This window comes from Numida meleagris, chromosome 19, assembly GCF_002078875.1.
Source record: "Numida meleagris isolate 19003 breed g44 Domestic line chromosome 19, NumMel1.0, whole genome shotgun sequence".
In the NCBI taxonomy this organism is placed as follows: Eukaryota; Metazoa; Chordata; class Aves; order Galliformes; family Numididae; genus Numida; species Numida meleagris.
The window spans coordinates 1270150-1294006 of NC_034427.1; the positions used below are offsets into that span (position 1 = coordinate 1270150).

The window sequence follows — 23857 nt, forward strand, 5'->3', positions numbered from 1 at the left end:
TCTTAAAAATCCCCCCAAATGTTGAAAATGAAAAGAAAAAAGTGTCCTTATGTTTTTCATCCAATCTGGAGTGTCAAATGTTAATAAATGCTTATTATAATTGTGTGGTTGCAGTATGATGCAACTGTGAAGAGTTCTTAAGTTGTTTGAATGCCATTCGTTCCCTGCTTGGCAAGCTAGGCATCTTTTCAGTTTGTCTTTGAATTTAAATTTTACAATCTTTAATAATGATAATGCAGTGTAGTAGCAAACAGGCTTGGACTGTAATAATATGATTCCTGTAATGTATTTTATGTTGGTACCAAGATAGGCTTTTGGCTGTAGCCTAGTCTTAACATAGCTTTTATGTGGCAATAGCTGATGTGTAAACAAAGTATGTACACATTTAAAGGCTTGATCCCAAAAACAGCTACATCTGTGCATATGTTGAATACAGTTTAGCTGCACAGAGGCCCATTGATTTTAATGAGACTTGTTGTAAGAGAAGGTAAACTCTTGAGGTAACAAGAGGTAACAAGGTAACTAGCCTAGGCACTAAGGGTGTGTAAGAAAGTATAGTGAACTGTGGTAGACAGGAAACTTGGAAATCAGGACTGCTCTTTTCCCCATACTATTTGTGAAGACACACAACTTACATAATTGTTTAGTGTTTTTTCATCTTTTAATTATTCCTAATCTTTCAACCATTAGTTTGTTAACTTTGAACTCTTTAATTTCTTCTGGTAGTATTTATTGTATACTGGATGAAAATACTTTATGCATTGATATTCAAAGAGATTAGCTGTTCCCTTGCTCCTTATCATGTCCATTCGTTTCCTCTGTGCTAGTGACGTTAGCCTCCCGCCCCATTGTGGCTGTGGCCTTGTGCAGGTGACTCCTGTTTTCCCCTGCTTCCTCACCATTCCTCACTTTTCTCCACCTCACATGCACGTACCCTGACTGAACTCTTTCCTCACTTCTCAGCTTAAGTGCTTCCGAGGGGTGGAGAGGACAGACTAAGGACACTTACCCTCGGTGTTAGGTTTTGCCTATTAATCCTGATATATTTTCCTTAGTGTTTCGTTTTAAATGAAGTTGAGGTAATGCTTTGCCTTCTCTCTCATGCTCCAACAAAACATTTGTGAGCCGACAGGAATATATGTAACTCTCAAGCGGTTCAGTCCTATAGTCAGTATATATTCTGCCTTCAAAAGACGGTAATTAAATACACCAAGAGAAGAATAGTAGATAAAAAGATGATGGCATTAATGTTTCTCTGCTGATGAGTTCGGATTCATAACCTGAGCCTTTCTTAGAAGTAAGTCAAATGAAAGGAAACTTTCCTGAATTCTTTTCGGGCACTAAGCTGTCACCTGCACAGCTCCCAGCAGGTTAGGACATTCTATACCTGGCTTTTTCTGTCCTGCAGTGTATCAGTGGTCAATGTTAAAGCTGGCTGCTACACTGCTGTATTGTGGGATAAGGGACAGAGCACCTGTATGAAATTTGCTGCTTGGATGCAATTAGGTTAACTTGCTGACAGACCAGGCTGGAATTCTTCAGCTCGTTTTCATATCTAGCAGCAATTCCAACACTTGATGCAGAAAATGGATATTATATTCCTGAATTGATACTGATTGTTTATTAAAATATGCCATCTGCTCTTAAGTACACAAGTTCACTGGAGCCGAAAGTGATAGAATGCCAGGCATTTTAACTGCTAATTTACATCAGCTCCAACTCCAAATGGAGTTTGTATTATTTCAAAAACTGGTTGTTAAAATTGCTGAAATCTAAATCTCAGCTACAAAGTTTTGGGACTTGTTAGCCTGAGCTCCTTCAGCACTCCTGAATGTCGGCAAGAGTCAGAAACCAAAACTTGACACAGCTGTAAAAACACACGGAGAGCCTGTGGCCTCAGCAAATTCTACTGGTGCAGGCATATTTCAGATATAAATTTTACTCTGCTGTCCCTAGTACTAATGAAGTCAGTTTCTTTTGGTGGGTTTGCAGCCAGGTGTGTCCAGTTCTGTGGCTAACCAGTGCTCTTTACTTAATTTTTCCACTAGTGACATTTCTATCAAACTTTAAAAACAAACAGAAAAATTGGCTTGATGCAATGGCTGCAAGTGTTAATAGTAACATTAGGCTGGGTACAAGGCTTCCTTTCGATTCTGCTTTGCCAGAGATCTCCACCTTGTGGCTTGCACTGAATGGATTTATACTCCTCAAACAGGCAGATGCTGCATCCATTTGTACGGGGAATTCAGGCAATACTGGAAATTGCTGCTGTTTGTCTTCCTATCAGAGTGCTTCAGCAGCCTGAATATTAACCTGAGCTGAGTATTGTTGTGGTAACTGTGTGTATGTGAGAGCAGTTGTTATAGGTCTGAGTGTATTTAGTAACTTTAGATGATGCTGCAGGCCTGATCAGAAGGGCTTTTGGAAGCTGGAGTTCTATGGAGCAGAATTTCAGCTGTTAGTTTGACAACAGAAATGTGATTTAAAAAAAAAAAAAAAAAAAAAAAGGCCACTCAAAAGAACAACAAAAGGCTATGCAAATTGCATGCTGCCTTAGGTGCATCAGTCTTTATTCAACTACGTGTGAGCTGTTGTTGGGCTCTTCTTGGCAGCCATGGTCTTGTGCGTTCTGGTACCATTGTGCTTCTGAAATTAGTAAGACGTTTTCAGTGCAGAAGAACAATTCATTTTATAACCATACCTGTTCTAAAAACTGCAGAAGAGACAAGAACAAGAGGAGCTGACAAGCCTGGCATGCCAAACCTGTTTTAATTATCTTAATCCCACTTTCCTGTTTTCCCACCAGACCACTCAGGACCCCTGCCCCCTTCTTTTTTCCAGGAACACATCTAGGTGTCTTTTGAATTCATTTATTGGCTCTGCAGTGCATAGCACAATGCGGCCTTTGTTATACGTTTAGCCAGAGCTGTTTATATACAGTGACCCATAATTTGCTCTCAGTTACGTTGGTGTACATGTACATCTGAAGTAACACCATCAGAATCAATAACATGGTTCACATCAGTGTAACTGAGAGCAGAATTTGGCTCTAAACAAACACAGTTTTGTCTTTTAGTTGTGAAAAGAGTATCAAGGCATTAGAAGATTAAAATATCATCTTGCCTTACTCTAACAAAACAAACAAACAAAAACCAGCCAGAACTGAGGCTTACATCCTACATTACTGGACTTGCCTAAACGTGATACAATTCATTTCAAGTTGTTATTTTTGTGGAGAATTAAAAGTCTGACACTTACCTAAGGACTCAGAAATCACAGTCAGAGTGAGACCGGTATGATTCTAGAATGGCTTTCAGAGATGAGGACATGGCATAAAATTGTCAGCATTTCAAGATTGAATTCAAGCTTTGTGCTGACTGAAGTATGCTGTTGATTCACCCACAGTGCTTGAAGGTTCAGGAGGGCCCTTTCAGGCTGGACTTCAAAGTCTTGTGGGAAGTCATGGGTCAAATGGGGATGCACAGAACACAAAGTACATTGTCACTGGAGAACAGGTGGAGAACTGAAGCAGAAGGAAAGTGTGTTTTTGGTTTGTTTTATTTTATTTGTAAAATTAAAGAGGAAAAGTTGTAGTTTCAAATGATCAGTGTATTTTTAAATATGCAACATTAATAGGACATTTGAAGGAGAAAACTGTTAGGATATAATAACTACATTCACAGAGCATGAAAGCCAAGCTGCATCAATTCTGTGCACCACTCGTGGGTCCAGTAATTCCTGTGCTCTCTTGGATTTTTTTGCTACCAGAGCTCTTCATCTGCAGTTGGTCGGGGCAAGAACTGCAGAAAAATACATTTATTGACAGTTCTTCAGTCCAATATAAGATGATGGTGTTTCTTCTCTCTCTTAAGAAACTAATCCACATGTAGAAAGTTAAGCATGAAACTGCTTCTCTAGGTAGAGGAACCATGTATGTAGACAACACTTGTGTCTAGAATGTAAAATACCATGGATCTCAAGACCCTTGGCACAAAAGAGCATTACCTGTGATTGTGTAGAGTGAATGTATGTTCTTTCCTGGTGATTGGAATGTTCTTGAAATTGCAGTTGTAGGGCCTGTTTCTTTAGCAGTGTGAGAGTAGGTCATTGAGATGTACAAGTGATAAGTGGTGTAGAAGATGGGATTATTGTTGTTGCTGCAGTTTTAGCAAGGTAAAGCAGCCTGCTAAGGGTCTGGTGAGCAACAGAACTGCAGCAAGGCTGTATGCATGGAAAGGGGGAGAGGATCCACCAAACCCATCCCTGAGGACAGGATGGATTGCCCTTTGGGAGCTTCAGGTTTTTCTCCACCGGCTTGAGAGAAAGGCTTGCTGACTGGTTTAAACTTGATGCTAAACTTCTATCTACTTAGGGGTGAAAAATACTCCAAGGAGAATGCTTAACACCCCAAACAACTTGATAGAATAATTTACATCTAGTTATCAACATTATATTTGGAGTTGGAAAGTATGATGGGGTCACACCATATCCTGGGCGCTATATGCTTCAGAGGGAAGGTGCAAATGTATTTGTTGTACGTTCGGGAGTATGCATGACTACAAAATGATCAACTGTTATCTATGCAACAGAGTAGTTAATTTAATAAGAAATTAAAATTAAAAAAAAAATGGAGATACTTTCCACTTAAAGGTACTCTGAAATCTTGAATAGGTGGCTGTGAAAATTTCAATATATTGGTTACTGTCATTGAGGTTTTAATTAGGGAAGCCAGAAGTGCGTGTTTTGTGACAAATAAGATGGAATGTAAGAATCTTTGGCTTGTTCTCAGAAGCTTTGTCTCTTGTGAAACATTCTTCCTTCATCAATAGGACGTGAAGGTTGACTGCTTTGCCTGCACTCACCTTTGGAGTGTCACCAGGAAGTGACTTCAGAACACCAAATTCGAAGTCAGAATTTCATTCTGATTCTGTGAAGTCTACCAGAACATGAAAGAAATGGGGATGCAAGCAGAAAAGGAATAAAGCACAAACTCTTAATTGTTCCTCAAAAAGCTCCAAAGCTCACAGTGAACTTCCAGTAATTTGTCATTTCATGAATGAAAAAGAGAACCGGATACTGCTTCCAGTATATTAGTATTTAGTATAATCTGCTTATGCAAATCATAATAACTTAAATAGGCAGGAGAGTGTTTGTGTGTGGAATGTTACCTTGAAAATACCTGAACTATGATGAAGCCTGGAACAGATAGTGTACATGATGATAAAAGCTTAGCTTTATCAGGTTGTAGAGGTTAGAAATGGGCTATTTCACAAGTTGTGTTTTTAATGGAGGTCTAGAACCAGGGTCTGTGGGACTAACATGCCTGGCAGCCTGAAATAGGCATGTTTGTGGCATGCCAAGGATACCTGGCCTTGAAATCAATGCATAATATATGCTTCAGTTCTTTTCAACTGGCCTGCCCAAGTTTGCTGTAGAATTTGATATAAAAAATTTAATTTGAATTTCCCAGATGTGCTGGATGTTATTACTGTACAGCACTGTCCTTTGTTTTGTGCCTCTCTCTGATGCCTGCAAGAACTACACTGGAAGCTGCCTTCTGCCTTTGCTAGAAATGCTTCTGCCATTATTCCCCACGTACTACACCCGTGTGACTCACATGCCAAAACTGATTTTACCGTGGCATGGCTGTAGGCGCTGAATGCTGCCCTGTGTTCCTCAGATTCCCAGAACATAGTGTAGCTCCCAAAGTCCAATGCTGAGCAACGGAATTGCTGCTCACCACAACTGTATTATTTTTATTTTGATGGCATAGCAATGGCAGTGGAAACAGGGAAGGGACCCGTGTCGAACGTGCAGCAGTCTCCAGGCTCAGCAGAACTGGTAGCAGTTAAGTTTTCAGTGTTGCCTGACTTCTGTCATTACTCTGTGTGTCACTCATGGTTCAGCTTGTGCTTTGCCTACAGTCAATCCAAAGTTAAATAACATATTGTTGTACTGGGTATTTTGAAATTTATGTTATCAACTTCCTATCCTTTTGGAGTTTGTCCCAAAATTCCACAACTGAGATCAGCTGATCTGCTTGGCTGATTCTTTTGAATCTCTTGGAAGCAAACTATTTCACATTATGAATGTAGTTCTTTAATAACATGAAGCTGCTGCAATGAAAACATGTATGCACTTTTAAGCTTCTTTGTAAATACAAAAAAAATCTTGATCAGTGTCTCTTCTAAATCAAACCATTGAGAGTTCCCAATATATTTTGATCATATTGTTGCTTGGGATTTTTACCGACACTTGAACGTCACTGATACCTTCTGCTTCCTCTTCAAAGTCTGTATGATTTAACAGCATGGTTGGAGCCCTGTATTTTGTACAAATTCTGGACTTAGTTCTAGGGAACAAATGACACAAGTGAGATCTGTTTAGTGTTTGGGGTCTCTTCTCTAACCTTTATTTTGTGGAAGATTTAGCAACTATTTTTGGTTCCTGTGTTTCGAAGGGAAAATGTGAATGCAGCTTCTCAGGCTACACCGTTTACAGGAGAGAGAGGGGCACGGTTTGCGAGACGTTTTCTCTGTGACAGGCAGTGCGTTCAGGCTAGAAGGATCTTTGTCATGCTTCAGCAATATCTGTACAGTTGTGGTGATTAGCCTTTATCTGTCTCTCCTTCTCTTCTGTGATAAGAATGTGGTGATGTTGTTTGGGTTGCCTTCCTTGCGTGACTCTGGTTTTTTCAAGGGCAGCAAAAGTAGTAGTTTTCTTCCCCTTTTATGACTCTCCTTTGTGGTGCATTGGCTGCAGTACTGATTTCTGTTATGCCTCATTCTGGCATTTATTTGCAGTACATTTACTTAACATTCACTTAAGGTCTCATATCGCCCATTCTGAGTGTTTTCTGAATGTTTCACCAAGGGAACGTTGTGCCTGACCAATCAGGTAGCCTTCTATAATGGAGTGACAGCATCAGTGGACAAAGGAAGGCAACTAATGTCATCTACCTGGACTTCTGCAAAGCCTTTGACATGGTCCCCCACCACATCCTTATCTCTGAATTGGAGAGATTCAGCTTTGAGGGGTGGACAGCTTGGTGGATAAGAAATTGCTTGGAAGGTCACAGCCAGAGGGTTGTGGTCAGTGGCTCTATGTCCAGGTGGAGGCTGGTGATGAGTGGTGTCCCTTGGTTTGTATTGGGACTGGTCCTCTTAAAACATCTTTATCGACGATATAGATGGCGGGAGTGCAATTGATACGGCAGAAGGAAGGGATACCATCCAGAGGGACCTTGATAGACTCCGAAAGGTGGGCCCATATGAACCTAATGAGGTTCAGCAAAGCAAAGTACAAGATTTTGCACTTAGGTCTGGGTAATCCCAGGTATGTATATAGACTGCGAGAAGATCTCTTTCAGAGTAGCATCCCTGAGAAGGACTTAGGGGTCATGATAGCTGAAAAACTCAACATGAGCCAGCAGTGTGTGCTTGCAGCCCAGAAGGCCAACAGGATCCTGGGCAGGTGGCCCAGGGCAGGGAGGATATTGTCCCTCTCTGCCCTCATGAGGCCTCAGCTGGAGTACTGCATCCAGGTCTGGGGCCCCTGACAAAGGAAAGATGTGGAGCTTTTGGAGAGGGTCCAGAGGAGGACCACAAAGATGCTTAGAGGCCTGGAGCACCTCCCCTGTGAAGACAGGCTGAAGGAGCTCAGGATGTTCAGCCTGGAGAAGGAGAAAGCTGTGGGGAGGCCTCATTGAAGCCTTCCAATATATGAAGGGAGATTATAACCAGGAGGGAAATAATTTTTTTACGAGTAGATAGTGATAGTACAAGGAGGAATGGATTTAAACTGAAAAAGAGAGGAGGCTTCGATTAGATGTTAGGGGGAAGTTCTTCACTGAGAGAGTGGTGAAGTGCTGGAACAGGCTGCCCAGAGAGGTTGTGGAGATCTGCCATCTTCCCTGGAGATGTTCAAGGCCAGGCCGGATGGGGCCAGGCCCTGGGCAACCTGATCTAGTACTTGATCTAGAGGCTGGCAACCCTGTGGCAGGGAAGTTGGAGCTTGATGATCCTTGAGGTGCCTTCCTACCCAAGCCGTTCTATGATTATTTTTCTTCCCCTTCTTGTCCTTGGTCATTTTTTATTACCCCGATTCCTGAATTCACTTGAGCTTGTATCTTCTCCTCTTTTCAGAGTTTTCACCTGCTTTCATGTTTTCCATGTCAGGATGTCTCATACTTCTTCCCTACCTCTCATTTTGTAGAGAAATTACTCTGTTGCCATACCTTTTCCTTTTACCTGTCTTATGTTAGTTCTCTTTGTTTCTTTGCAGGACACCTTTCTTTATGTCACTGACACATCCTCTCTCCCTTCTCTTATGTTCTTTCATGTTCAACTAATCAGTTTAATAATCAGTATAATTCAACTAATAGTCATCAGTGCCAGTTGTATCTTCCATACTGCTTCACTGATTCTATGGTCACACTGCCTCTGTTCAATATGCTCTTCCAGCAACCTTGTATTGCAGAGGTCCACAGTGAAAGCTTGGGATCTGTCCTTTTGTCTGCTTGCTTCAAATCTCCACTTGCAAGTTGAAGCATTTTCATGGCTTTGACTTTTTCAACTCCAGATCATTTTTTCTTCTTCAGCTCTTTATTTCTCTATCTGAACACTTGCTTGTAGTGAGGGGTCCAAAACCAAATACAATATTTGAGGTGCAGTCTCACTGTGCCGTGTACAAGGACATAGTCACTTCCCTAGTCCTGCTGGCCACATTATTTCTGATGCAGTCCAGACTGCCACTGGCCTTCTTACCCACCTGAGCACACTTCTGGCTCAAGTTCAGCCGGCTGTTGATCATCACCCCCAGGTCCTTTATTGCCAGGCAGCTTTCCAGCCACTTTTCCCCCAAGCCTGTACAGCTGCATGGGGTTGTTATGACCCAGTTGCAGGACCTGGCACTTAATTCTTGTTCGATATCATGTGACTGGGCTTGGCCCATCTATTCAGCCTATTCAGATGCCTCTGTAGAGCCTTCCTACCCTCAGGCAGATCCATGGTCCCACCTAACTTGGTATCATCCAGCAACTTAGTGCGGGTGCACTTTCTGCTCCTTCACATGGTTCTGTGCCTCTTGAGTTGTACAGCTCCTTCAAAGTTCAGTCTTAAATTCTGCTGCAGATGCAGTGTCTTCGTGTTTATAGTGCACCTACTGCGGTGCCTTGTAGCCTGGCTAGGTAAGTGGGTTGCAAATGTTTATATTTTTCTGTTAGAACTCAGTTTATTTTATTACTTCATTTTCTGACTTCTCCAGCCATTTTACCTGTTTATAAAAACTCTCAGAACTGTGAAGCCCTTTATGGCTGCTTTTGCAAATGACTCCCACAGTAAAATAAATGACAATGGTCATGAAGTGCAAATACAGTGTATTTGAGTAATTTCAATGCTGTCTTTCATGCTTCTTCGTATACTGTCTTTTACTTTCATACAAGAAATGGTATGTGATACTTTTGTGCACATCTAGACAGACTTCTGTTTTCCATTCTATTTTGGGAATCTCAATAGATTCAGTTATTTCTGTTATTTCTGTTCCCTTTTGTTTCAGGGCACAAACAGCACTTGCTCTATCACTATATAGCTAATTATCATTACATTCCTCTAAGAGCTTGAATGTTGTTGTTTCCATATACAGAGGGCAGGAAATAATGCAAAAGTTTAAAACAATTTTACCAAAATACCAGCATATCTGATTTTAGTAAGAGACCTCTGTCTGTTGCTTGCATCATGTTGATTTTCAGGTTAGTCAGATGGCCTTGTGGCCACAAGAACAACTGCATATACAAAGGAATATTCATCTTACATTGTGGAATAATGTAGATGGGAATCTGGGTCAGTCAAGTGTTGGTGTTTGTAAAATAAGCGACACTGATCTGAGTTGATTTTCAAATGGCTTGGGCATAAATATCAAATGTAGGTGGTAGATAACAGAAAGCTGGCAGGCCTGTGAATGACCAGTTGTTTTGAGAATGTCACCTGAATGATAAATTCATTTGTCTAGTTTATGATAAAGATACTGCCTGCTTTTTTCTATTGGTTGCTTCTGTGTGAAGTCTTAGTTTTTTGAAGTTGAGGAAGTGGTAGAGACTGTGTAGTTGGTAGAAGTCCCTGGCTGTAGCTCTAGAAGACAGAGCTGTGTACCAAAGAGCTTGAAAATAATGTCTGATTGAGAGTATCCTAAATTTACCCTTTTATATCCCCTGTCAAATTCTGCACTTGACGATGGTCCATATGTAGGTTTAATCTGCGCTATTTAGGAAAAAGTGCACAAGGAAATTTTTGCCCTCTTAAAACCCTTGCCCACTCTTTTAGGATCTTCTAGAAGTTTATTTATCTACAGCAGCATCCAGGCTGAATGAAATGCAGAAGATGGAAAACTCACAGTATCTTACCATGCAGCTTTTTCATGGTTTGCTTTCCTCCTTTGCCTTTTACTTGAGGGCAGAACTAGGGTAGAGAAATAATTTTTGTTCGCTTCTGAAAGGTTACAGTAATAAAGAAACTCTTGTTAACATCAGAGTATATGGCAGGCAGGAGTTTTCACAGTCTGGCATTGTTTATTTTACCAGCAATTTGGAACCTTCTGCACTCTTAAAATATTGGCAAGAAAATATTTAACTGTTAACTGTTCTGTGGCATGCGTGTGTTTGAAGCCCTGGGGAGGAGGAGTGCTTGGGGAAATCGGGTTTTTCTCAGCTTATGATTGAAACCAGAAGGTGCAGAATATTGGTAGAAGGTGAAAGCATTCTGACTTCAGATTTCAATTTTACCCAAATGTACAACTGATGTGATAACGTCAAACAGGTCACATATAAACAGGGCCGTGATAGAAAATAGCAGAAAGTCTGGTGGAGCAAACGCAACCAAACTTAGACGCTACAGAAAGGAATTTCAAAGATAGTCAGAGTGTTTGCATTTGGCCTCTGTTGTCTTGGCCTCTGTTAGTAGGTAAAGACTGTAGCATTACTAGATATTAGCATCAAAGTTTAGGCTTGTTAATTGCTTACTAATTGCATGGAATCCAACAGTTGTCCCTCCATTTTGAAATGAAATAAAATTAATTCCATTTTTGTGGAGAGATTTTTTGGAGAGGAGATAAAATAGCTGCTTTGGGTGACTTGGTTGCTGCTACCCAGAAGAAACTTGGAAACTCCTTGGAGAAAGCATTTCCTTATTTATTTATTTATTTTTCCCCAGAGAGGAATAATTATTTGCTACGAGCAGGATCATTCTTCTTGTATTTCTACATAAAATGTGGCCTCTTCCTGTTAGATTACTAATAGCTACAAACAGCATTTTTTTTTTTAAATCACACTGGCTTATTTCAGGTGAAATTCATCGAAAGTCAGCACAGTGACCTGATGATCAGAATTCGGGATCTAATGGACTGTGGCTATCTTGCTGCAAGTGGGGGCAGGAACAGGTGCACAGAGAGAAGAGATGTCAATCTCTCTGCAAACATCAGTGAAAAAAACAATGAAACAGAACATATTAAGCGGTCAACTTCCAGTGTCGGATGAAGATCCAGTGTACTACTTCTAACAATGACTAGAGGTATTTGGGAAAAAGTATAAGAAACAGAACAAATGTGTAGCATATCTCTTCTGGTATGTCCTTTCAGCATTCCCTAATGAGCAATACTAAAGTTGTGTAGGAAATGTCACATGCACATATACAGTTCAATAAAATCATAGTATGATGGGTGAGCAATTGGCAGGTGGGTCGGACTCAAGGGTTATAGTAACTGATGCTACATCAGGCTGGTGGCTGGTTACTAGTGGGGTTTGGCAGGGCTTCATTTTAGAGACAGTCGTCTTTGATGTTTTCATAGATGACTTGAGATACAGGACTTGAAGGTATACTAAGTAAGTTTGCTGACAGCACTAAATTCAGGGGAGCTGTTGACTCCCGCAAGGATAGAGAGGTCTTGACAAACAGGAGGGCTGGGCAATCACCAGCTGCATGAAGTTTAACGAGCAAAGGGCAGATTCTGCACCTAGAATGGGACAACCCTTGATAGAGCATGGAGCTGTGTCAGGGGAGGGTCAGGTGGGGGTCAAGGGAAAGGCTCTGCCCCAGTGGGCAGTGGGCACGGCCCAGGCTGCCAGAGCTCAGGGAGTGCTGGGACGCTGCTCTCAGCCATAGGGTTTGGGTTGGGGTGGTGCTGTGTGGAGCCGGGGGTTGGGCTCAATGAGCCATGTGTGTTGCTTCCAACTCAGCTTATTCTATGATTCTATTTAATGTCTACTAACAGAGCAATCCTCTGTGAATGTGTAGTCCTTTTTTTTTTTTTTACCCCTTTTGTATTTTTGGTTTTCAATGTCCTGTAACAAACAGTGACTTCTACAAATTAATAAGAAAACTTTCTCTACATGTGAAAGTGTTTCCATTTGTCTTTCAAGTATTTTTGCACACTTCATCAGTTTCTTTCTACGTCTTGTTTTATGAGAAAGAGAGGAATAATATCTTGTTTATTTGCTCCATACCACTCATGATTTTACCTCTCCTATCACCTTCCTCCTCATTCCTACCTGAATACAGCTGGTGTGTCCTCATGTGTCTAATCATTTTGGTCTTCTCTATGTTTTCTACTTTTTTTAAAATGTCTTTTCCAAAATGAAAATGTAAGAAGTTTGTGCAGCATTTTATATATAGGCACACTATGGATTTGTGGCAGAAAAGAGTTTCTGTTCTGGTCTATACTCCTTTCTTAATAATTCTTGAAATTTGTTTGTCTTCCTCCACTATTGAATGTTAAGCTGAAATTTTGGAGATTTATCCACAAAAACTATTTAAGATCCATTTCCTGAATTATAGCTGTTAAAAGAGGGTGTATTGTTCTGTAGGTTTTATGATTGCTTTTTCTTCACATCTACTACTAGTACATTTATCAGCACTGAATATTACTGGTCGTAATCATCTGTGATTTTTGATTTCGTTTATTATTGTATTTTCTACTAATTTTTACTAGTGTAAGTCAGATTTCTGTCAGTTTGCACTTTCCTGGATCACCTGAAATACTTATCAAAATTGACTCTACCCTTCACGGCTCTTCAATCATATTAAATATTACCTAATATTTTTTTATGTAGTTTAGAACTTTGGAAGCACGGGGATTCTGTTGCTCTCGAGTTCTTTTTCTGTGGACAGGTCATACTACATGGAACACAGTGGACTCTCAGAATCCTGTATGGCAGTGAGGTGGTGGAGCACTGTTCGTTCAGTCTCATCCAGAGAAACATCTGGATCATCGGGTGAAGCTAGCAGACACCAGTTTCAAAAGAAACAAGAAGCAGGTGGTCGTTCTCATGAGTAGTAGACCGGGGAACTTGGTGCTGAAGCATATTGGAGATACAGAAAGTTCCCTGAATAAGTTGCTCAAAATAGAGACCTTCTGAAAGTTGCTATATAAACACACCAGGGGTTGAGAAATGCCTGAGCTCAAAGTGTTTGGGAGAACGCTTAGAGGAAGTGTATGTCAGCTTGTACTCTTTTTACATCTCTCAGTGTATCTGGCTACTGTTGAAGGCCAGACAGTGTGTTGGGTGGACCCTCAGTCTGCTCCAGTACAGCTGCATGTGACTCTTTCTCACAGTTACTCAAGTTTGTCTCAGTAATGAGATCAAGTTTTACAGGATCTCTGTTAAGTGCTCATGGTGAATATCTACCCTAATGATTTATTTTGCTTCACTACTGTCTTCTCCAAGTGCCTCTTTGAAACTTGGTTGTGTAACTTCCTTTCAGTCTCTCAGGCAGAATTCTTGCTTCTGGTGCATTCAGAAACATTTTAATGATCAGTTTTAGGATTTTAGCAAGTAATTTTTCTAAGAGGCATTACAGCAAAAAATCCTCTTCACCTGCTCACCCCTACAGAGGATCAGCACAGCTAGACAGAGAGCACAGCAATTCGACCTTTCTTCCATGATCTCAATCTTGAGAGACTGTCAGTGAGCTCTGCCAGCCGTGCACTACAGAGAAAAGAAAAATTCAAAATAAGCCCCCATATATTTAATATAATTAGGATTGTATGGTGACCTCCTCTGCATTTTTTTACTGTTACCATGACTGCAAGATAGAAACATACCGTCTACTAGACATCTAGGGGTGACCATCATTTTTGCTAAAATATGTAGATCCTGTAGTATAACTTGCTTTTCTATGTCTGTGTGGAAATCATACATGCTATGAGGCATGTTATTGATAAGTGTGCAGTTATAAAGGTAGCAGAGCATAAAAAACTCTTTCCAGTAACATGTTGTTTTAATAGATTTAACGTTTGGCAGAAACTGGTTCTGATATAATCTAAAATATATTTAGCTTTAGTGTAGGTTAGTATAATGTTGAAATAGGTTGTCACTGAACATTTAAGAAGGCTTTAAAGACTATTTGCTGAAGCTAATTATCTACTGGGGTACATTACAAAATTAATGACTTTTAATTAGAAAATTAGAGAATTCATCAAAAAGTTAGTATTTTAAAGTACATGAGTCACAGCTGCAGCTAATTACAAGCCGGTAAACTTGACCTAATTTGCAGACAAAGCAACAGCGGTTAATAAAAGACTCAAAAAATGAAGATTGGAAAAATAATTTCTGCAATTTCTTTGTCATTCAACTATGTGAGATTGCCTGAAGGACCTAGCCTATTCGGCCCCTTACTAAGAAGGTATTTTTAATCTGTTTTATTAATTCAATCTTTTTGATCTTAACTACAGTCTCAGTCATTTTCAAAATTATTGTCCTGAAAGTAGTAGTTATGTTATTGGGAGAAATAAAAGGGCTGTATGCAGTCTTTTTTATTTTATGCCATGTGCATTTATTAAAAGGGCAGCAAAACACTTCAAATGCCTATATATAACTGTATGTGGTTACTTTATTTACAACTCGTGTAAACGTCTGTACGTAAGTCATTCTTTCCAAATGCAGATTTGGAGAAGGTGCGGGGGGAAAAAAAGCCTGAATGCTTGAGAAATGGCAAAAAAATATTGTGAAAGATTTGTCCTGTGTCTTCTTCAGGAACTTCTGCTGACACTGACTGTTCCAATAATCAAAAGTGTAAATAGGAGTGATTCATGTTTATGACAGCGTGGCAAGCAGAAGTCCTTGGAGTAGACTCAGTCATAACAGCAGAAGGGTTCTCATACCTGCATGACTTGTTTTGCACAAGAGATGGACTAATTTCCCTGGATCAGCATAAAACGCTGCTTTGCTGCTACAGCTTATGACTACTGCGGGTGTGCTCTGATGATGCAGTATGTCAGTGCACCCAGCACAAACTTACCTTAACAAACCTCAGCTTGCTTGATAAGATGACTGTGGTGACATGCTTACTGTGTACATACACAGGAGCAAATACATTGTACGGTACAGAAGAAGCTTTTTCTTCTAGCAGGAATGGCATAATGAGAATGAGGGGGTGGAAGCTAATGCCAGAAAATTCAAATATGAAATGAGATACACATGTTCAGCTGTGAGGGTGATATGCTTTAGCCAAGCACAACTTACTGAGCTTAGTACAGAGGGAACTCAGTGAAATGTAATGGCCTGTGATATGCAGAGGGTCAGGTTCTATGATCTAATCATTTCTTCTGGCTGAAATCTCTTCATAAAAAAATCTAGTTCAACCATAACTTATGGCCTAAAGAGATGAATTGCTGCATGAAATTCAATGACCAGTGCTTGCACAAGGTGAGGTTAGAAGTGTCCCTTCTGGCTTTATAGTCTATGGATGGATTAATATGTTAAAGTAGCTTAAGGGCAATACATGCTGGCAAAAAACATACCAGAAAGAAACTCCTGTTAAAATACTTTCAAATAATATAGCCTGTGGAGATGGCGGCTCTGTCAGCATTAGCATGTGCTATGGCCCAATGGGAACATCTACGTTGAGGGAAACAGCTGACAGTCCAGTATCCCTGTTACATGGTCTGATCTTTAGTCTGTGCTGGTGCTGGGCTGATCCTGTGGGCTGGCTATCTTTCTGCAGGCAGAGCACATTTCAGCACATTACTTTCCAGCTTTTGCACTCTGGGACTTCTCTGCAGTGTAAACCAAAGATGCAAAGTGGAGGTGAGGAGGAGATCCATTACGAAAGAACATTCTCCATTCGACAAAAGGGATTAATGCAAACTTTCATTTTAACGGTACCTGTACATGAGATATTTCCATACATGTTTAGCATATACAATAAAGCAGTGTGCTTTTACTTTCCTAGAAGTTTTGTGAGAATAAAAAAACCTTGATTGTGACATGATATAATAAGTTGCCAGGTACAGCAGTAAGCCTCAGCATCTGGCTGCTGAACAGTGCATATTGGACTTGTTGAGGCTGAAGATAAGGTTTCTCACTGCAGTGTAACGGTGAAAACGCAGAGTGCATGCTGTAGTTTTGCAGGCAGAGTGTGGGATGATTGAGTGTTTTAATGAAAAGTTGTCTTGTGTAGTAGGAAGATGTGCAAAAACACATTCCTTGTTTTGAACTAAGATAGTTCTTTTTGTCAATTACGGTGATGGATGTGAATTTATTCTGGTGATAGCTCTACGACAGTTTGTTGCAAAGAAGGCAAAGGGCTCAGTTCTCAGAAGAGCTCCAGATGTTATTGATTTCTTTCTTGTTATTAGCAATTACTCACTTGGAATTGTCTGGCAGTTCTTAATAATGAACTGTGGAAGAGTCAGCAGAATGGACCAACCAGATCATGAAACTTGCTAGTGCTAAGAACATGTACATGTTTGAGAAGAGGAAGCATTTCCAACAAACCCTGATTTGGAATCGCTCATTTTTCTTGCTTTAAAAAGAAGGGTGTTTTTTTCCTACTGTGATTGTACTTAACCTAGGCTACGGTATTCTTCAGAAACTGCAATATTCCTTTAAATGTAATTTTATTGCCTGAGATACTGCTCCATCCCTAAAGTCACATTTTATGTTTTAAACTGTTTGTCTTTTAAGATGTATTTATTGCCGTGTTTGTTTAACTTGGTTATCTCCTTCATCAATCTGTTTCTTGCTAACTTAAAGCTGCTGCTCTTTGTTTTTAGTACAGAAAGCTGTGTCCCTAGGGACGTATAGTCCAGGACTTGTCTCTGTAATGGGACTATTTGTTTTCTTTGCCCCTTGCAGTTGCCTGCTGTAACATTTGTAGTATGTGTTAAGTAATCCTTGAGGTAACATTTTTATTATGTCATAAAAAGTGCGTGGCAAATATATAATAACTCATGGAATTTGTTTGTTTAAAAATGGAAGGATAATTTATTGAGTGTGTTACATGAGACCTGCTCCCCCTTATTAGAGCTGTAGAAGTGCAGCTTATTTAGAAGTACGTTCTATTGAGAAAAACCACGATCTCTGACATGCATAGAAAGTTTGAGCATGGTTGGGTAGAAATGACATCATAGTTTATGTACTCAATAAAAATTTAATTAAGTCATTACAGAAGTTGCAGTCATCATTTAACCCTCTGATTTCTTATGTTTAGTTCTTTTTTTAAACATTCAGTAATAACCAGTCACCAAATCTTGATAGCCTATAAAATATCTGCATGAATTTTAATAGTTTATATTAATGGAAAAATATGAGTAACTGACATGAAAGGAATTTTCCTTGTGTTTGCACTATATGCATTTCTATAAAAATCAACTGATGAAAAAAGATAATGGTTTAATGGAGGAGTATTTGAACTGGAGATTTGCTAGCGTGGTAGAAACTAAATCACATTTTGGTGGAAAAGTTATTGTATAAGCACAAAGTTGAGTCTCTTAGGGATGCTAAGAATGTATTGGGATGTGGTTCACGCTTTCGTGCATTGTAAGATACTAGATGTGATTATTTCACAGCTTTTCTTTAGCCTTGTCATAAGCTGTACGTTAAAGACAGTAGTGCTCATTCCATTGGAGAGCTGATTTTCTACCCTGTGTTCCTGTTGTCAGTGTTTTGTTATTTGTAAAAGCTGTCTCCAAGGTGTGAGGTGTGTAAAATAAATCCATAAAAAGATGATTTACCAGTGGAAGCATAGTTCAGCCCTCAGGAGAATCGCTGTATATTAAATTGTTCTGTTGATAGAGGTAAAAGATACAGGCAAAAGGAGTAGGCAGTTTGCACCAGGGAGGTGCACGTGAGTTATTCTAGCCATCACTGTGGACCTAGCAGCTGATCACTTTTCATTCTGTCTTCAGCTTACATATGGGTCAGTTGTGCAAGCCAATGAGTGGCCAAGACCATACCAGCATCTATTTAAGTAATTGTTAAATAATTTAAAAGTTGGCATGGAACTTAAACTGAGCCACAGAACATGGGGAGAAGTAGCTGTATCATTACAAGCTGAAAGAAATTTAGTGTTTGTGAACAATTGTAAAGTCTGAGCTTCTAGTGAGATGCTGTAAGAGCAGAAACATGACTCCTGAATGTGCAAATCCATATTGAGAAGTAATTAATAAGTGGTAGGGATGTTGCCTCTATCTTTAGCATTACAGTGCTTCTGCTGGTGATGGAACGTCCAGCTTTGGAGTCCACACTTTAGAAAAAATTATTGAAAGACTACAGAGTTTCTAAAAGGTCTGTATGAATGAACCCAAGGTCTGGAAAACCTGCCTGAAAGTTAAAATGCAGAAGTCTTCATTGTGTTAGTCAATGCCACTACTGAAAGCAACAGCATTGCCTTCACTATTCACTCAGTTGCTTTTTTTTTTTTTCCTCTACTTATGTACCTGTACATCATTGCTGGTGACTGAAGTTTTTCTGCTATTTGAATATTCTAACATCGACTGTCTTTCTTTTGTGCACAGAACTAACAGTATTGCAAATTGTTCTAAAACGTTTGACTACGTGAACATCATCACTTACAACCAAACCCTAACCTATTTGGACCAAGGCACTTTTTCTTCTTTTCCAACAGATAATGTTTTTTCATCACCTCCTTAGAACCCGTACAAATGTGTTTCTGTTTTATTTTTCAGATTAATTCTGTTGTTCTAAAGCAAGATTTGAGAAGTATGGTAGAAAATTTCTATGCAGCTCTGTTTGGATATGATGAGGTAAGAAGGATGTTTACAGAGAACATGCAAGAAAAAATAGACCCGCCTGTGACACTGAGCACAGAATGCTGCAGATGAGTAACACGTTTGTTGTGTGTATCGTTGGAGAAATATTACATTGTGGAAGAAAACTTCTTAGTGATCGTCTTAGGCCTTGAATTACAGTGCTTTCAAGAAAAAAAGAAAGCACTTAAGATACCAGTTTAAACCATGGGACATGGAAGAAGGAATGTTCTTTGTTCTTCTTCACCATCCCTACTGTCAATGACATTTTCTCCCTCTGAATCCCATTGTACTCAGTTATACTTTAAGAGCAAAAAGAGTATTTATAGGTAGTGACTAAATGAGAGAGTTTTAAAGGAATTATCTGATGAATAATTGGAGACAAAAGTACCACTGTGCACAAGCATCTATGGGGCTTCCAAAGAGAAAATACGTTTGCATCAGCTCTTCTAGGAGTTAATATTTTTGCTCTAGTGGATATTGATCTTCAGATACTCTTCTAATTCACATGGTGATGTTATTTTTTAAAACATTGATTTGCATTATTATTGTCTTGTAAACTTTGTGGTGTTTTGAACGGTGTTACGAATGCAAGTCTTAATCTAGTTTTAAGCTTAGCCAGGATGTGTCTCCTTGTCTTTTTTTTTCGCTTACAATCTCTTTGGAAACAAGATGTCTAGTTAAATTAAAGACACATGCTGACCTCTTTTATTTTTAACTGAATATTTTAAAGTCCTCTCTTGCCTTTGGCAAATGTGTCAGCTGAAGACAGAAGTTACAAGACTATGGTGCTAACACCATATAATCTAAAAAGACAATAAAAGTAAGAGAGAACTTAGACAAAAGTGCTTGTGGATGTGGTTCTTGTGTAAGCCAAAAATAATATTAGATATAACTGGGAAAATATAGATTGTTCTCGATGATGAATAATTCATTTTTTCCTAATTTAAAAGGAAAATAGACAAGGAAAGCAAAATAGCAAAGTTGTGATTAGTTTTCTGCAGCATCATGTTATATATCCTTTTGGTTTTTCTTCTCCAAGCATCACAGCCTTCACACAGCTTCGTAAGGGGGTGCTGTTTTTGGGATATTGTAAATGTCTGATGGGCGGAAGTCAAGTGGATGGGGCCAGGCTTTTCTCAGTGGTGCCCAACGACAGAACAAGGGTAACAGGCACAAAGTGGAACACAGGAAGTTCCATCTAAGTGTAAGGAAGAACTTCTTTACTGTCAGAGTGACAGAGCCCTGGAACAGGCTGCCCAGAGAGGTGATGGAGCCTCCCTCTCTGGAGATATTCAGACCCACTTGGATGCTTTTCTGTGCAACCTACTTTGGGGAACCTGCTTTAGCAGGAAGATGGAAGTGGGAGATCTCCAGAGGTCCCTTCCAACCCCTACACTTCTGTGATTGTGTCATTTCATAGCTTTTAGAAATGCATTTATCAGCTCCTACGTTAGGAATACCCTAACCTCGTTTTTTTTTCCAGATTAATTTGCCAGAATATTTGTTACAAGCTGCTCCGTAAATTAGTTAATTTAAGCCCAGGGTTGTTTTTCCACTCTGGGAAAGAGTGATGTCGATGTCTTTTGTATGTACAGTCCACAGCAGCTGTGGCTTTGAGACATCTAATTTTGTCAGGTGTCAAGTAATTAGAGTAAAATCATAGGGTCGTTAAGATTGGAAAAGACCTCTATAAAGTCCAACTGCCAGCCCTCCACCACCGTGCCCACTAAATGATGTCTCTCAGTGCCACAACCTCATGTTTCTTGAACACCTCCAGGGATGGGGACTCTACCACTCTTCTGAGAAGCCTGTGCCAATGCGTTAGCACTCTTTTTGAGAGGAAATTTTTCCTAATATCCAACCTGACCCTCCTGTGATGCAACTTAAGACTATTACCTCTCATCCTATTACGTCAGCTAGGAAAAAAAGGCTGACTCCCACCTCACTCCCTCCATTCAGGGAGTTGTAGAGAGTGATGAGGTCTCCCCTGAGCCTCCTCTCCTCCAGACTGAACAATCCCAGCTCCCTCAGCTGCTCCTCATAAGACCCAGATCTTTCACAGCTTCATTGCCTCTCTTTGGACACACTCCAGGGCCTCAGTGTCTTTCTTGTAATGAGGGGCCCAACACTGAACACAATCACATCTCAACGCAGTTGAGATGCGGCCTCACCAGTGCCAAGTACAGAGGGACAAACACTTCCTTAGTCCTTCTGACTACACTATTGCAGTTGTCTGTCAGACCCTCTTCATGTAAAATTTTTTAACCCTTCTCTATACTTCCTTTAGGGAATCCTGTCTGATGATCATGTTCTGGCAGCAGCTCTATGGAGAAACCTTTTTAACAGGAACTGTGAGGACCCTCGGCATCTGGAGTTACTCGTGGAATATGTGCGCAAACAGGTACAGTACAGCTCGCAGCACAACTTCTCTTCATTCTCTTGGTTAGGGTATTGAATATTTATTTTTAGTGCTTGGATACTACGTAGCTCAGTTGTCTTGTACATATATCACTTTTCTTTTAAGCCTGTTAATATTTTTAAGGAGATAAAAGTAAAAACATGAAAACTAATAGATTCATTGCAGTTTGAAAAATATCTGGAGAGAAGTTCACAGAAGATTGAGAGCAACCCTGCTTATTCTTTTCCTGGACTCACTTTGTGGAGGGGTTCAGCAAAACATTTCAGCAATGGGTGGCAACTTGTTGTACAGTTATACTTGATGCTGTGGAGACGAAATCTTTTTGATAACGAAATAGCTTACATACAATGATTAGAAGTCTTCTGATTATTTTTGGGAAATATGTAAAAGATTTGTTTTACAGGTTCTTTCTGTTATTACCTGGAGGAAAATGTTAAATAGTGTTTGTCCTCTCAACCTTTCTGAGCTGGATTTCTAGGAAGTGTTGGGTAGGTCCTGGTAAATGTGGCCCAGGTGGGTACCAAAGACAGAAAATGGGTGAGAGAGGGCTGTGGGACAGAAAATTGGAGACCAGAACCTCCACAGCAGCGTTCTCAGTAGTGTCTCCGATGCTGTATTCAGGACCAGATAAAGATTTGGAGATATATTTCAGTGTGACTCAGAAAATGGTATGGAAAATGAGGGGAATTTGTCAGAGACTGAGGACTCTTTTGGAATGCCAGCAGGCAGTGTGTGCCTGCTATGTACTGCCATCTGGAGAATGTGTAGTAACTTTATAAACTGAAGCAGAGGATAAGAAGCTGACAGCAGCCTAATAGGAAATAGTGATTACATAGATACATGTAGCACATTGGAGAAAAGTCAGCATAACTTCTGTGGAGGCAGGTCACGTCTCACCCATCTGTGTCTTGAAAGCATTGGTGTAGATAACATGAATCAGATAAGTATCTGATTCATGCTGGCTTTATGGATTTTTAGGAAATATCCAAAAAAGCACCTCACCAATGATTTCTTTTAAATAAAGAAAAAAAATTGAGCAGTCACAGGGGAAGAGTGAATGTACTTTCACAGACAAGGAATTGATTGAAATATAGACCACAGAGGTCAAGAAATCCTCAGTTTTCAATAGAAGAGAGAAGGCTGATTGCAGAAAGGATTCATAACTGCATGAAGAAATGGTTTGTGCAGTTGAATGTAGACAGCTGCAAAGTGGTACACTAAGAGAGAAAAACAAATCCAGCTTTACGTATAAAGAGATGAGCTTTAGACTGTCAGAAGACCACACAGAATGAGTCCTTGAGATTATAATTTTAATATGTAAATGTTAACTCAGTGCTCGTTAGTGTTTAAAAAAATGTAAAACAAATGCTCAGAACTGCTACGGACGAAATAGAGAATAAACTATAGTTTTGTGATGCCACTTTTCAAGTCCATGGTACCACTGTGATTTTGAGTAATCTATAATGGGTTTGGCCCAAAACAGCAAGAAAGAGGAAAAACTGAACTGAATAAGGCTCAGAGAAGAGCAGTGGAACTGGAAGGAAACTTATTCTGTATTAGCAATGACCAGGTTCCTTGCCTCAAAAACAGCTGGAAAACAATATGAGACAGTTCTGTGAAACCTTGAAGGGGTATGGAAGGAGAGCGAGTGTGGTAGCTACACACTGGTGCGAAGCTAAGCTTCACCACACTGTTCTCCCACTCCCCTTCCCCAAAAGAACAAGGGGAGAAAATATGATGAAAGAAAGCTCATGGGCTGAGATAAGAACTCACCAATTACCATCACAGGCAAAATAGACTCAGCATAGGGAGATTAATGTAGTTTGCATCTACTAACAGACTGGAACAATGGGAACTAAAAGCGAACTGAAAACACCTTTGTTCCATCCCCGAGTGGTGCAGGGGAATGGGGAAAGAGGGCTGCGGTCAGTCCCTAGCAATTCCTCTCTGCTGCTCCCCCTTGGTTGTTGCCTCCCGCTGCTCCATGCGGGGTCCCTCCCATGGATGTCATCCTCCCTGAACAGATCCCGCATGGACTTCCCACAAGCTGCAGTTCGCCAGGCACTGCTCCAGCATGACTCTGTACCACAGGGCCCATCCTTCAGAAGCAGACTGCTCCAGCATCTGGGTGTCTGCAGTGCCCATTTCTGATTTCTCACTCATCTCTCCCAGCTGCTGTTGCACTGTTGCGCAGCACTTTGTTCTTCTGTCTGTTCTCCCAGTCACACCCAGTGTCATTCCTTGGCTCAGCTCTGGCCAGCAGAGGGTCCCTTTTGGAGGGGGCTGGAGCTGGCTCAGATCTGACACGGGGCTCTGCTCACAGACATCACTCTTACATCCCTCCTTGCTACTAAACCGTTGCTGCTTAAACCCAATACAGCAAGGAAAGGCTGAACA

General features: G+C 40.3%; 1 protein-coding gene across 5 annotated transcripts in view; it reads left to right on the forward strand.

Moving 5' to 3' along the window:
• Positions 1 to 23857, forward strand: part of LOC110408141 (ubiquinol-cytochrome-c reductase complex assembly factor 1) — a 53074-nt gene that overhangs the window by 26888 nt on the left and 2329 nt on the right. For all 5 annotated transcript variants that reach the window (XM_021416626.1, XM_021416627.1, XM_021416628.1 and 2 more), the window contains 2 exons: positions 18958 to 19035; positions 21329 to 21442. In XM_021416626.1, coding sequence (XP_021272301.1) covers positions 18958 to 19035; positions 21329 to 21442 — 192 coding nt within the window. The remainder of the gene's footprint in view (positions 1 to 18957; positions 19036 to 21328; positions 21443 to 23857) is intronic.